The sequence below is a fragment of the Hordeum vulgare genome, chromosome 1H (genome assembly GCF_904849725.1).
Source record: "Hordeum vulgare subsp. vulgare chromosome 1H, MorexV3_pseudomolecules_assembly, whole genome shotgun sequence".
Lineage (NCBI taxonomy): Eukaryota > Viridiplantae > Streptophyta > Magnoliopsida > Poales > Poaceae > Hordeum > Hordeum vulgare.
In genome coordinates this window covers 117,807,364-117,821,461 of record NC_058518.1, presented here as the reverse complement: position 1 = coordinate 117,821,461, position 14,098 = coordinate 117,807,364, and the positions used below count along the sequence as shown (strand labels likewise).

Here is a 14,098-nt window from a genome sequence, read left to right as displayed (position 1 = left end):
TTAATGTATATTTGCCTAAAGGAAACAACTTATGCACGTGCAGATGATTAATCTATCTTGAAAAGTTCATGTCATTTCCTGAACTATTTCACTCCATTGATAGTGGTCTTTGGGACTAAATTAGAAGTTCAGAAACTAGATCTGCTCTTTTTGCAAATGATAAGAGATTTAATATTTATTTTTTTCACTATGGAAGTTAGAATCTTGAACGTTATAGCACTACGGTGCTTAAACAATATTTGGCAGAAGTCATGCAATTAATTTAAAAAAAATGTATACTCGAGGCTGACCAATAATGCATCTGGATGCACTTGACTTGAAAACAACAGCGACCTTGCATGCAGTGTGCACCAGAGATATAAGTTTCATCAACATGTCAAGAGAATCACTGCAAAAAGGCTAATATTCTGTATCAGAACTTTCAGGAGTACATGCCAAATTCTTATTCTCTTGAAAAGAGTTTTGACAGTGCTATTTCTTTGTCGGTCCACCACAACCTTCAGAAAAATCTTCTAGACAAGGTAGGAACAGCCAAATAAGAAGATGAGATAACATGGTGGAGACAAACTGGGGGAAAGCCAAGTGTATGCTACCGGTGAAAGCAGTCCATTCCCCTGATCCTGATCCTTCTGAACCTAATTGTTGCTATATAAGCGGCCTTTATGCAGCCTTTGCCTTTGGTTTTGCCTTCTTGAATCTAGAGTACAGGAAAACACCGAGCAGAGCCAGACCAGTTCCTACAGGCAAGATAAGAATATATTTCAGAGAAACAAATCGGAGAGTGAATTGTTAGAAGTTGCTGGTAAAATAGGATTGGTTAGTCATGAAGTTACCAAGGGCATTTATAGGTGAAATTGGGGTTCTGAAGAAGATAACGGATGACACGATGACAACAACTCGCTTGACAGAGTTTGCAACAGAATGGGTCACAGGTGAAATTCTGGCCAATAAGCTATATGAAACCTGCCTCGGAAACGAACAAAAACTTTGTTACAGATAATTAAAGAAAAACTTGAATAGAATTCATGGTAAATACCAAACAGAAAAGTGGTAGAAGTTGAATTTCAGGTCATGAAACTTATTATGCCGGCCCACTCGTCCAACATCGCTGAACATAGAAAGCGGTTCACCATAGTAATATAAAGTGGCCAAAGCCCAGCCCCTAGAGCTACTAAGGGATAATCCTATTTATAGAACCTCCAAAACCTTTTAAAATATATTTCTGATGGGAACTGATTCTCAGGTTAAGATAAGCACACCTGTTGGTAAAAATGGAAACAAGTGCCAGCAATGGCCGCTTTCACGCATAGTTCTTGAAGATTTACGCCCTACATAAAAGGTAAAATGTTCAGAAAAAATATGATTAGCCAAAAAAAGGAGGCAAACCAATCCATTTCTACTTTTGCAAACTGGCAATACTCACAGTGCTCTGTAGGTACGATGGGCTAAACTTGATGCCCTCTAAATATAGCATTAATGGGACCGACAATAAAAATGACATGACAGTCATAATTGAGAAGAGATTTATATCGTCCAAAGTTTCCTGTAAGAAAAAGAAATGTGTAAGGGGAAAGTGTTACAGGATAGTTATCATGTTTGTACGAGGTGAATGTCCAATGGAACAAAATAAAGTAGTAAATCACCTCTTTGTCAGCAAGAAGTTTCTTGCTGAAAACATTTCGCGACTGATTTGTAACATTAGAAGCCATGGCACTCCAAAATCCAATCCTGTTTCCCCAAAGTACATATGCAGTCAGTATACATGATGGCAGATGGTTCCAAACAAGACCACAGGAAATATACCAGTTGGGGGAGCCTGAAGTACAACCAATGTTTTGGATTGCAAAATAAAATAAAATAAATTTAGCTGCATTATTCTAGCTAAAATAACTAGAAAACAATTGGTAGGAACCACTAGGGTTCTACCGGGTCTAGGGCGGAGGTTGTAGGGGATGAAGCGAAGTTGGCAAGGGCTGGCGCGCGGCGGCCGGCAGCGGGACGCCGTTGCGCGCGAGAGGGAGGCGGCGGCGGTGGAAGGCAGCGGCGCAGCTAGGGTTCCGACTCCTCTGGGAGCCAGGCATTAGAGTTATGACTATATTGCTTAATTCTAAAAGAGTTGTTTACATCGGTTTATATAATCTCACGGCTGACTAAGATAACTTGGGCTAAGCCCGTAACTAATCCTGCCCATTGGGCCTCCTCCTTTGTTATGTAGTACCGGTCATAACATCTCTCCCCGCCTGCGCAAACAGCTCGTCCTCGAGCTGGAAGTCTGGATAGTGCTGGCTGAATTCGTCACGCTGCTCCCAAGTCGCGTCCTCCTCTGGAAGGCCTTCCCACTGGATCAACAGGTACCACACCCCGCGACGTAGTTGGGCCCGCAACACCTTTGCTGGCCCGGGAAGGAGACGCCCGTCGGAGGTCGGGGGTAGCGCCGGCATGGCCGCCGGTGGCTGCCCAGGGAAAGGCTTCAGGAGCCCCACATAGAAGACGTCGTGGATGCGAGCACCGTCCGGAAGCTGAAGGCGGTAGGCCACCTTTCCTATGCGCTCCAGCACGGAAAATGGCCCGATCGCCGGGGATGTAAAAGTCGGCGCGGAGACGGTGGAGGGTCTTCTGCACACCCTCGTGGCCCGCCGAGTGGGCCAGCAGCAACACCTGATGACGGAGGTCGCCGTGATCCGGCACAAAGAGGCGTCGCCCATGCAGGAGCAGGCCCTCCGCCAAACGCCACGGCTCCTCCAGGTCGCCGGCATCAAGGCGCTGTCGAAGTAACTGTCGAGCGCGTCCATGGTGGCCCGGCGCATTGGGCCTCCTCCTTTGTTATGTAGTACCGGTCATAACATCTCTCCCCGCCTGCGCAAACAGCTCGTCCTCGAGCTGGAAGTCTGGATAGTGCTGGCTGAATTCGTCACGCTGCTCCCAAGTCGCGTCCTCCTCTGGAAGGCCTTCCCACTGGATCAACAGGTACCACACCCCGCGACGTAGTTGGGCCCGCAACACCTTTGCTGGCCCGGGAAGGAGACGCCCGTCGGAGGTCGGGGGTAGCGCCGGCATGGCCGCCGGTGGCTGCCCAGGGAAAGGCTTCAGGAGCCCCACATAGAAGACGTCGTGGATGCGAGCACCGTCCGGAAGCTGAAGGCGGTAGGCCACCTTTCCTATGCGCTCCAGCACGGAAAATGGCCCGATCGCCGGGGATGTAAAAGTCGGCGCGGAGACGGTGGAGGGTCTTCTGCACACCCTCGTGGCCCGCCGAGTGGGCCAGCAGCAACACCTGATGACGGAGGTCGCCGTGATCCGGCACAAAGAGGCGTCGCCCATGCAGGAGCAGGCCCTCCGCCAAACGCCACGGCTCCTCCAGGTCGCCGGCATCAAGGCGCTGTCGAAGTAACTGTCGAGCGCGTCCATGGTGGCCCGGCGGATGTCGTCGAAGAGGGCGAACGAGGGCCCAGAGCGGATGCAGAGCCCCCCCCCCCCCCCCCCCCGTCCCCCCGTCGGAGTCGCCCGCGTCGTGGTCGTCGCGGCGGGACTGGGCGTCGACTATGGTGTTAAGGCGGCGGCGCAGCTAGGGTTTCGGCTCCTCTGGGAGCCGGGCAATAGAGTTATGACTATATTGCTTAATTCCAAAAGAGTTGTTTACATCGGTTTATATAATCTCACGGCTGACTAAGATAACTTGGAAACTAAGATAACTTGAAAACTAAGATAACTTGGGCTATGCCCGTAACTAATCCTGCCCATTGGGCCTCCTCCTTTAGTACGTAGTACTGGTCATAACAACAGTATTATTATTATTTACATTTTTAGTAATGTATACAGTTGTAACCTAACCAGAGTCTATTCAAAATTGACACCTCACTTCCCATTTTAGTAATTTTGAGTGATACAAGCATATAAGACTAACTGGATTGCCAACAATGTGAACTACTAATTTCTTTCTTTCCAGAGTGGTAGTGATAAGCTTGACTGAACTAATGGATAGTGTGATACATTCCATATTTATATAGCTTAGAGCATCTACAGCTGGGCTCCTCAAACGCCCCCTATACGTCCGGGTAGACGATCTGGTCAGTGACCAGTCACAATAATATGACCCAGCCGGGCTCCTCAAACTGGCCCTATACGTCCAGGCTGACCGGCACCCCTCATATCGAGCCCAAGTTTGGGGCGGATATGAGGAGGCCCAAATGCACATGGACACGTCCACCACATCGGATTGACGTGTGGGACCCACACAGACACCTATTAAAACCCAATAGTCCGAAGAGAACGCCGCTCCAGCACACTGCCCGAGGGGTCAAATCTGGCTATTTAAGCCGGATGGTGACCCCCAACCCTAACTGCACTCACATTTCCCTCCCTTTCATGTCGCCACTCCCCATTCACTCGCAGCTCAAAGCTCGCCCTCCGTCTGTAGCCATGGTTCGGCAGCGGATCACCACTTATGCAATACTCACTCCGAAGCATCGGTTAGAGCTCCTTGAGGAGATCCGGGCCCGACACGAAGCTCGAATTGCAGCCGGCCTGCCTCCGGACTCACTACAGCAGCAACAGAAGGAGGAGGCAGAGCGGCAGGTGCTGGACGCAGCCATGGAGGACACGGAGCCGGAGGAGGAGGAAGACGAGGAAGGCAAGGCAGATCCGGCGCCTCCGGCTGCCGAATTCGTCATGGTCGACACGCTAGGTGAACTTGGGGTCGCCCAAGCGAAGGAGGCGACTAAGGAGCAGGCCATCCTCGACTCCATCTGCTAGGAGGCAGAGGTGGAGACAAACCTCCGCAAGGAACGGGCGGAGGTGGATATACTCTTCGCAGACATGGAGTCCAACGAGGAGCCGGAGCAGCGGGAGGCGGCCATCCACCAGGAGGCAGGTCCCTCCAGCACTCCCGGCACGGAGGTCGCCTACATCTCCGACGACGAGTAGTAGGCTAGGTTTCGAAAAGACTCCTTTGCATCCATGCGTTGGAACACTTGATCTAGCATCACACATTGGGCGTTGTCGGCTAGGGCAGAGGGCCCACCCACATGTGCGCAACATCCAAAAAACTTTGCCCCGTTAATTCAATTTGTGGGGCCCAGAGTCTCCTTCCTAAACCCTCCCCCCCAACTGATGGGGCCCCGGTATGTCTTTTAATTAGCCCTAACCTGGTTTGTTTAGGAGGAAACTTGACTTTGTAGTCGTCGTCGAGAATCGAGCGTTGTAACGTGTGCGTGCTATATAACGGCAGAGGTGGACGCACTCTTCTCGGACTTACAAGGAGCCAGAGCAACGGGAGATTGCCATCCATCAAGAGGCAGGTCCATCCGGCACTGCAACACGGATGTCGTCTACATCTCTGACGACGAGTAGAAGTATGCTAGGTTTCGAAAAGATTCCTTCGCAGCTGCGTGTTGGAACGCTCGATCTGGTGTCACGCATGGGGCGCTGTCGGCTAGGACGGAGGGCCCACCCACATGTGCGCAACATCCAAAAAACTCTGCCCCGTGAATTCGATTGGTGGAGCCTAGAGTCTCCTTCCTAAACCTCTCTCCTCCCATGAATTCAAACGGTGGGGGCCCCGGTGTGTCTTTTAGTTAGACCTCAACCTTGTTTGTTAGAAGGAAACTTGACTTTGTAGGCTGTTGTCGGAAATCGAGCGTTGTAACGCCCGCGCGCTAAATAACGGCGGAGGTGGACGCAATCTTCACGGATATGGAGTTCGAGAAGCGAGGGAAGCGGGAGGAGGCCATCCACCAGGAGGCACTGCTGGCACGAAGGTCGTCTACATCTCCGACGATGCGTAGAAGTAGGCTAGATTTATCTACGTGGTACTACGTAGCTTTTGTGTTGCATGTGTAGTATGGATTTGAGGTATGATAATTGAGGTACTTGGTTGCAGAGGACGCAAAATGAGGTGATCGGGCCCTCTCTCCGGACACGCATAGACGCCGTCCATGGACGTATGAGGGGCTGGATTTGCTATATCCGGCTGTAGATGCTCTTACAAATATGTGAAGAGGGTAATAAAAAAGTCCATGTTTCCCCAATCCTTTGACATTTGGAATATTAACCAATGGCAATATTACAACTAACCAGTTGAAAGAAACTTCAGTCATAGATGCCAACACAACTCCACCGACAACCGGTACGAGAGAACCTACTACCAGTAAAGAAGGTGTCTGCAAGAACAACACAATTAAGAACAACATATTCATCTCTTTCTGCGCATTTCATTTGTCAGGACGGACCACTTAAGAAAGCCTGAAATAAAATACCTGCCCGAGGAGCAAGACTGAGAACAGAACAGAGAAGAAGGGCTCCATTGCCTTGATGGTGTGCGTGAAGGAGACAGCCACCTTGCCCAAACTCATGTTGGTGAAGACGTTGCCCATCATGTGTATTAAGGCCAAAGGCAGGATCTTTGCGTACTGCATCGATAATTAAAAGATTGATCCATGCATCTCAAAATTGAATTGCTATACAATTTCACATGAATCATGAACGTGTTACCAAAAAGGAAACAATTCATTTTTTAGACGATCAGGGTATTAATAAGAACTTTGCTTCGGGACAACCCTTAGAAAAGCTTACAGATTCCGATGCAGATTAAAAGTGAGGGTTCCCTTCAATCAAAAATGGTAATAAAGTCTTTTTTATCCAATTCAATCGATCAATACGTTTGATCTGCAGGCTAATATGGCGATAGCTTTTTAAGTAACTTTAAGATTCGCACAAACTTTTAATAAGGGTAATAAAAGGCCAGTGTTTATCCTTGTTGTTACCTGTTGAAGGGAGAGCCTTGGCTTGGGATGCAGATTGAGCAGCCACATGAGAGTGATGAAGAAGGAGCCGGATGCAAACTGGAAGGTGGTGATGGTGTACGGGAAGGGCACTGCTTTCAGAACCTGTGTAGTAGTAGCATCATCAATCACCATCAGTCACATGCAAACGAAGATTGGATTAGGAGGATCAAGAAACGATTTGTATTTATGAAATCTTATTAATTCCTAAAGGAAGAAAGGGGAAATAAATGTTGACTAGGACTGACCAGCTTGTTGCAGATGTTGAAGTAGATGTTGAGGAGGTACCAGACGAGGATCATCGCGCCGAGCTGCAGCGTCCGCGGAATGCCAGCGGCCTCCAGCTTCCCGTCTCCCTCCGCCGACGGCGACGCCGCGGCAGCGGTCGCCGTCGTCCTTCTCGCCGACGAGCCGTTCTTGCCGCCGGCCGGGAGCAGGGGGCAGGGGAGCAGCAGGCGGCCCCCGCGAATGCCGAGCGGCAGCACGGGCGCGCCGGCGCCCGCGACGGGGCAGCGGGAAGAGGACGAGGAGGAGAAGGCGACATGCCGCGCGGGCAGGGAAGGGGAGGGACAACGGCGCGCCGCCGCCCAGCCTCTCGAAGCGGAGTAGGACGCCGCCATGCTCTGCATCTCGCTGCCGGTTCTTGGATTCCCACACACGGGCGCCGCGCTAACGGACCGCGGCCAGGAAAATCTACTCGCGCGGCGGATCTCCCCGTGCCGTCGTTGGAAATGCGGAGGGAAGGAAGGTGGTAGAGGCAGGCGCCGGCGCTGCCTGCCAAGCCGGCGCTATTTATGGAGTGGGGGGAGGAGCCCGCAACCGCGCGGCTGGCGTGCTCCCCTCGCTGCGCGACTGCACGACGACAGAAACGGAAGGCAATCAAAGCAGGCGCTGGTGGAAGGAGCGGGGTAAAGACGAGGAGAGCCAGCCGCCATCTCCCTCTCCCTCTCGTCGAGGAGCGGCGGCGCTTTTGTTTCGTGCGGGCAAAGGGGCAGAATTAAACGGTACACTCGCTTTTTCTGGCCATCGTCGCTCGGGTTTTCTCCCCGACGACGACAGCCATTTCTTGGAACTTTCTATACTCCTTCTTGATAAAAACTGAAATCCACCATGGAAAAGCCACATCTGGCCGCACATCGGACATCGGAGGAGAGCATGTCAGGCGTCCTCTTCCGCATGTTTTCGTCCACTCCTTGGTCACGTGGAGTGTTAATCAACAATCGGATTACATGTGCAAAGTGCAAACACACACGGCAACTTTTTTCTTTGCGCCCTAAACCCTAAACACACACGGCAACTCCTAAAAGAAACTAGGGGTTAACACATGCCTGAAAACTATGTAGAGAAGACCCTAAAACATAGAAAAATACAAAAAGGTCTATAAAATCCTTGTGTACCCTCAAACTAACGATTGCAGACTTGCAGCCAATATCCAAAGCCGCTGAGGTGTTTCTCGAAAAAGAAGCACGACCTTCACCATTGCCCAATTGAGAGGGGCCTGCTCCAAGCAGCAAGGCACATGTCGTTGTGGTGCGTCGATCGGTGAACATCCTTATGCTAACCTGGATTCCAATAGCAAGCGACGAAGAAAGAAAGAAAACCTAATCTCACAGCCTCGACCGAACGGTAAGAAGATGAGGCCATCGGCTTCTCGATGTCGCCATGAAGAGTGTCATCATGGTAAGGAGGAGGCCAAAGCAACTTCATTCGACGCGGCGCCATCCTCATCTTTCCAAAGCCACCACACGAGAGACTAACTCCACCTATGAAAAAGCACATGAAAGAAAGAGAACCCCTCCACCTCCACCCGTCACTCGAGCAGCAAGGAGAGGCGGAGGAAACTGCAACCTCGTCGACTTCCAACTAGAGGACAAACCGCCTGACCACAGGCCTTATTTTCCCGGAGAAGACAAGGTACGAGGAACTGACGCGATCACGTGGAGTGTTACGCAATCTCAAATCTACTAAACAAACTTTATGATCCACATGTGTTAATGTTTAGTTATGCTAGTATTAGAATTAGCACGTGTGATTTTGTTAATACGTGTTAATTAAGAACCGTCATTAGGATAATGAGTGTGTCCAACACTAAATGTCGTCTCGTACGGACACATCTCTTTGTACGGCGCGCATCTGCAATATTTGTAACTGACGTCCCTCCAAGATGCATCTTCATCATGTATACATAAATCCGTCAATCAACGAATTTGGTCAAGGATTCATTCATCTATCTCTCTTTACTTTTGCTTGTAACAAATTACACGAGAGCACGTCAGTCGAAGATCTAGGGGTGGGTGGTGGGGCCATGGCCCCCACAAACAATTTGCAAAAAAATTACTAGTGTATTCATATGTATATAGGATAATTTATTAGTTATTTGTAATGTGTTTTGACAAAAAATGCTACCCTTTGTAATGTTGTTCCCACATTGATCAAGTTCTAGATCCGCCATTGGAGCACACCAATCAGGCCCAATCAAAGAGCAACATGGACTTATAGGGGCATGAATTATGCTACACCCATGGACAGTTGCACCATAGATCCATATCAAAAAAATGTTGACGTGGAAGAGAGAGAGAGAGAGAGAGAGAGAGAGAGAGAGGGAGGGAGTGAGAGAGAGAGGAGGGAGGGAGGGAGGGAGGGAGAGAGAGAGGGAGAGAATCTAGTGTTGGAGAGTGAAACGGCCTCTTGCACGGGAGGCAACTGCCACATCCAAAAGTAAAGGAAGAGATGTATTGCAAATTTGAAGCCCCACTCAAAAAGTAACAGAGAAAACTAGGAAAGAAAGATGAAGTGTGGTCCGATGATGCAGTGTTGGCAGCTCGGCAGCACCAAGGTGTTGTCGCCATAGCTCATATGTCACGAAAAGGTACATAAGGATACATGCACACGCCGAAACTAACGGTTGTAGTCAATATCCAATGTCGCTGAGGCGCTCAGCGAAGAAGAAGCGCAACCTCCACGGATACCAAATCCAGGGGAACACCATCGCCATAAAGGCTTATTGAGTGCTTGCTGCAAGCGGCAATGCACATGTCGATGTGGTGCGTCGACCGGGGAACACCCTCATGCTAACCCGGATCCAAATATGTCGTATCCCATCGATGTAGTCGAGGAAGAGTGCCAAATCCGCAGTCGCCAAACCACCAATACCGCTTCAGAAAATACAACTCCCCGGGCACCAGTGCAAAAAATAGCAACCGCCAGACAGAAAAAAAACAAGACCTAATCTCAAGGCCCCGACCCAGCGATGACAAGACAAGGCCATCAACTTCTCAATGACATCATGAAGAACGTGTGGTGGCGAGAAGGAAGCCAAGGCAACTTTATTCGACAGGGCAGTCCTCATCCTCACAAAGCCACAACACTAAAGACTAACTCCACCTATGAATAAGAACAGAAAAGAAATGAGACTCCCCCCTCAAAGGATCGATATGATTGACTAGAGGAACCAAATTTTAGCTTTTCTTATCAAATTAGGTTTAGCAACAAATAGGTTGTCTAGATATGCAACTAGGTGAGCAACCTATATGATGCTAACAACAATAACAACAAGCAAGTAATGGGTACAAAGTAAAGGTAAGTAGTAACCACAAGTGGAAACGATGAAGACGAGGATGTGTTACCGAAGTTCCTTCCCTTTGAGGGAAGTACGTCTCCGTTGGAGCGGTGTGGAGGCACAATGCTCCCCAAGATGCCACTAAGGCTACCGTATTCTCCACATGCTCTCACACAATGCGAGATGTCGTGATTCCACTAGTGGTGCACTTGAAGGCGGTGACCAAACCTTTACAAACAAGGTTGGGGCAATCTCCACAACATAATTGGAGACTCCCAACAACACCATGAAGCTTCACCACAATAGAATATGGCTTCAAGGTGACCTCTTCCGTCTAGTGTGCTCAAACACCCAAAGAGTACCAAGATCCACAAGGGATTAGTGAGGGAAATCAATTTTCTCTTGGTGGAAGTGTAGATCGAGGTCTTCTCCTCCAAACCCTAGATCTTCAACAAGAATCGATGGCTAGGGAGAGAGATCGGGCAAGAATAAGCTTAGGAGCAACAATGGAGCTTTGCGGGAAAAGAGGTGAGGTCTCTTGGAGAAGAAGACCCACTTATATAGGAGAAGGAAATCTGACCGTTTTCTGCCCACAAGTCGTGCATAAGCGGTAGCACCGCTCGGGGGAGTGATATGTCCGCTCCCACGGAAGTACCGGGCTTCACACACAGTTGACATAGTTAGGGAGGTGGTAGTTCCACCGGAGCGATATTGACGCTCCCACCATCAGTACTTCCACTTAGTACTGAAGAAAGCCCGGACTTAGCAGAGATGATGAGGGCAACACGGCAGTACCGCCCTGAGCGGTACTTTTGCTGATTACTGCGCTCAAAACTCCTCGAGAGCCGAAGACAACAGAGAGCACAAAATAAGTGGAAGTAGGACTGAAAGTGGAGGGCGGTAGTACCGTTTGAGCGGCACCATCGCTCCATCCCAGCAGTACTTCCACTAATTCTGGGCAACGACACCCGAAGGCTTGAGAGAAGAAAAATAAGCGGTAGTGACCTTAGTATTGCAGGGCGGCAGTACCTCTGGGGCGGTACTACCGCTCTGCAGGGCGGTACTTCCGCTTATATGCAACTTAGGAGCCTTTGGGCAAAATAGAAGCTCCAAAGCACCGGGAAATGGAAGGGGTGCAAATGTATGCGTGATAGTTCTTCTCAACCTTTCCAAATGTGGATCCCCTCTTGATAGTATGAAGTTTCCTACGACTCAAGTCCACCAACACTAAATCGACAGAAAAACATTGTCTTCTCTTTTCACCACTGAGGGGAAGTAAATTGTCTCGTGCCACCCGATAATCTCTGAAATCTTAATGCACACGGTTAGTCTGCAAAGGTCATTGTCATCAACCACCAAAACTACTTGAGGAAAATTATGCTCTTACAATCTCCCCCTTTTTGGTGGGTTTATGACAACACAGGATTTGTCGTTTTAAGATAAATAGTAAGGCTTAGGCAAACCTAGTGTCTACAAAATATAGACATGCTCTTCCTAGATGTGTGCTCTATTTGAATATGCTTTTGGAATGCAAATATCACAGACTAAGATCAACACGGCCCCTTCATTTTATTGATGAGGCCATATACTTGCATACTACAGAATATGAGTTATGAGAAAGCAAGCAAGCATAGGAAATAATCCCACAAACTAAATAATGTAGATATAACAGAGTAGGAGAGGTAGCATATGTCTTACACCATAATTCAGTACTCACAAGTATGGACAACATAAACCAAAGCAAGCAAATAAACATGTTCACAGGAGATAAAAATGTGCACATAAAATAAAACACTCATGACTCAGCAAATCCCTAAACACTCTATCCCCCTTTAGCATCAAGCAACCAAAAGGGGTACAGAGGACTAAAAGGTCCCACGATGATGGTAGGCTCATGAAAGCGATCAACCCTCAGACTCATTATCCTCCTCATCTATAGCAGCAGGCACATCCTCCTCTGACTCAGCCCATGGACAGTTCTCTTGGATCCACTCCTCCTCATCAATAATCCTCTCCTCGGACTCGTTGCAAACATCTATACCAATCTTCCTTATGATCATCTTATCACGACTGCGAGCCTTCTTGGCCTCCACATGTGCCTTGTACTATCCCTTGATCTGGAAGCAGAGAAGATTCTTCACCTTGGTTTTAAGCTTGGAAGACCATGATGGTTCAGTTTGAGAGGGTGGAGCATAAGTATAGTCAGGCTCTGTCTCATCATCAGAATTAGTGGTAGCAAATTTAGGGGGAAAGGTGCAATGCCCCAATCCTCCTTCACACGAAGCTCAAGAATACCGTGATTCATGATGTGTCCAGTCACAAGAGGCTCACGAGGGAATGAAGCAGCCTAAGTATCCTCAATAACACTATTGCGGGCTGGTCCAAACCCATCACTACAATTAGAGACCCTTCGACGAAACTGTATGCGATGCATTAATCCCAAACGATGATGTGGGAAAACTGTCAAAAAATATGCAAATTGTTTGCGATGGCAGAGACATCAAACATGGTTCAGATTAGAGTTGCGTATGCGATGCGTGGCATATGGTTCAATCCAATGAACTGTTTGCGATGAGGCAGAACAACAGAAACAGGCATCCAGATAAAGGTGTGTGCGATATACGACATACAATTCACTCGAATAAACTGTTTGCGTTGAGCCAAGAGAATATAAATGGTTCAACTTAACAAGATGTACTAATAACGAGATGATTGCACAGTCAAATTAAACATCAAATTACATAGGTGGCTAGTACATGATACATCTCTGTCGTATCTACTTTTCTCAACTCTTTTGCCCTTGTTTTGGACTCTAATTTGTATGATTTGAATGGAACTAACCCGGACTAACGATGTTTTTAGCAGAATTGCCATGGTGTTGTTTTTGTGCAGAAATAAAAGTTCTCGAAATGACCTGAAAATTTACGGAGAATTTTTCTGGAATTAATGAAAAATACCTGCGCAAAGATCCACCGGAGGAGGTGAGCCAGTGGGCCACAAGCCCAGGAGGCGCAGCCACCCCCCTGGCCTCGCCTGGCATGCTTGTGGGGCCCACGAGGCTCCACCGCCTCCAATCTCAGCTCTATATATTCCGTTTCGTCTGGAAAAAAATCAGGGAGAAGTATTCATCACGTTTTACGATACGGCGGCGCCGCCACCTCCTGTTCTTCATCTGGAGGGCAGATCTGGGGTCCGTTCTGGGCTCCGGGGAGGGGAGATCGTCGCCATCGTCATCATCAACCTTCCTCCATCGCCAATTCCATGATGCTCTTGACCGTTAGTGAGTAATCTCATCGTAGGCTTGTTAGACGGTGATGAGTTGGATGAGATCTATCATGTAATCGAGTTAGTTTTGACGGGGATTGATCCCTAGTATCCACTATGTTTTGAGATTGATGTTGCTACTACTTTGCCATGCTTAATGCTTGTCACTAGGGCCCGAGTGCCAATATATGTGTGTTTTAGATCCTCTCTTGAAAGTTGTAGTCACCTACTCTGTGTTATGACCCGGCAACCCTGGAGTGGCAATAGCCGGAACCACTCCCGGAGATGACCATAGTATGAGGAGTTCATGTATTCACCAAGTGTTAATGCGTTGGTCCGGTTCTTTATTAAAAGGAGAACCTTAATATCCCATAGTTTCCATTAGGACCCTGCTGCCACGGGAGGGATGGACAATAGATGTCATGCAAGTTCTTTTCCCTAAGCATGTATGACTACATACGGAATACATGCCTACATTAGATTGACGAACTGGAGC

The 14,098-nt window shown here is 48.6% G+C and overlaps 1 protein-coding gene across 1 annotated transcript; it reads right to left on the bottom strand.

The window, feature by feature from the left end:
* Window positions 1-359: 359 nt before the first annotated feature.
* Window positions 360-7,784, bottom strand: LOC123426727 (phosphoenolpyruvate/phosphate translocator 3, chloroplastic-like). The gene is made up of 9 exons (XM_045110605.1): window positions 7,028-7,784; window positions 6,762-6,884; window positions 6,255-6,407; window positions 6,073-6,158; window positions 1,644-1,728; window positions 1,424-1,543; window positions 1,260-1,328; window positions 834-963; window positions 360-737 (listed from the first exon to the last, which is right to left on the bottom strand). The coding sequence occupies exons 1-9, from the start codon at window positions 7,406-7,408 to the stop codon at window positions 661-663; spliced, it is 1,224 nt and encodes a 407-aa protein (XP_044966540.1). The 5' UTR covers window positions 7,409-7,784; the 3' UTR covers window positions 360-660.
* Between the last annotated feature and the right edge of the window lie 6,314 nt (window positions 7,785-14,098).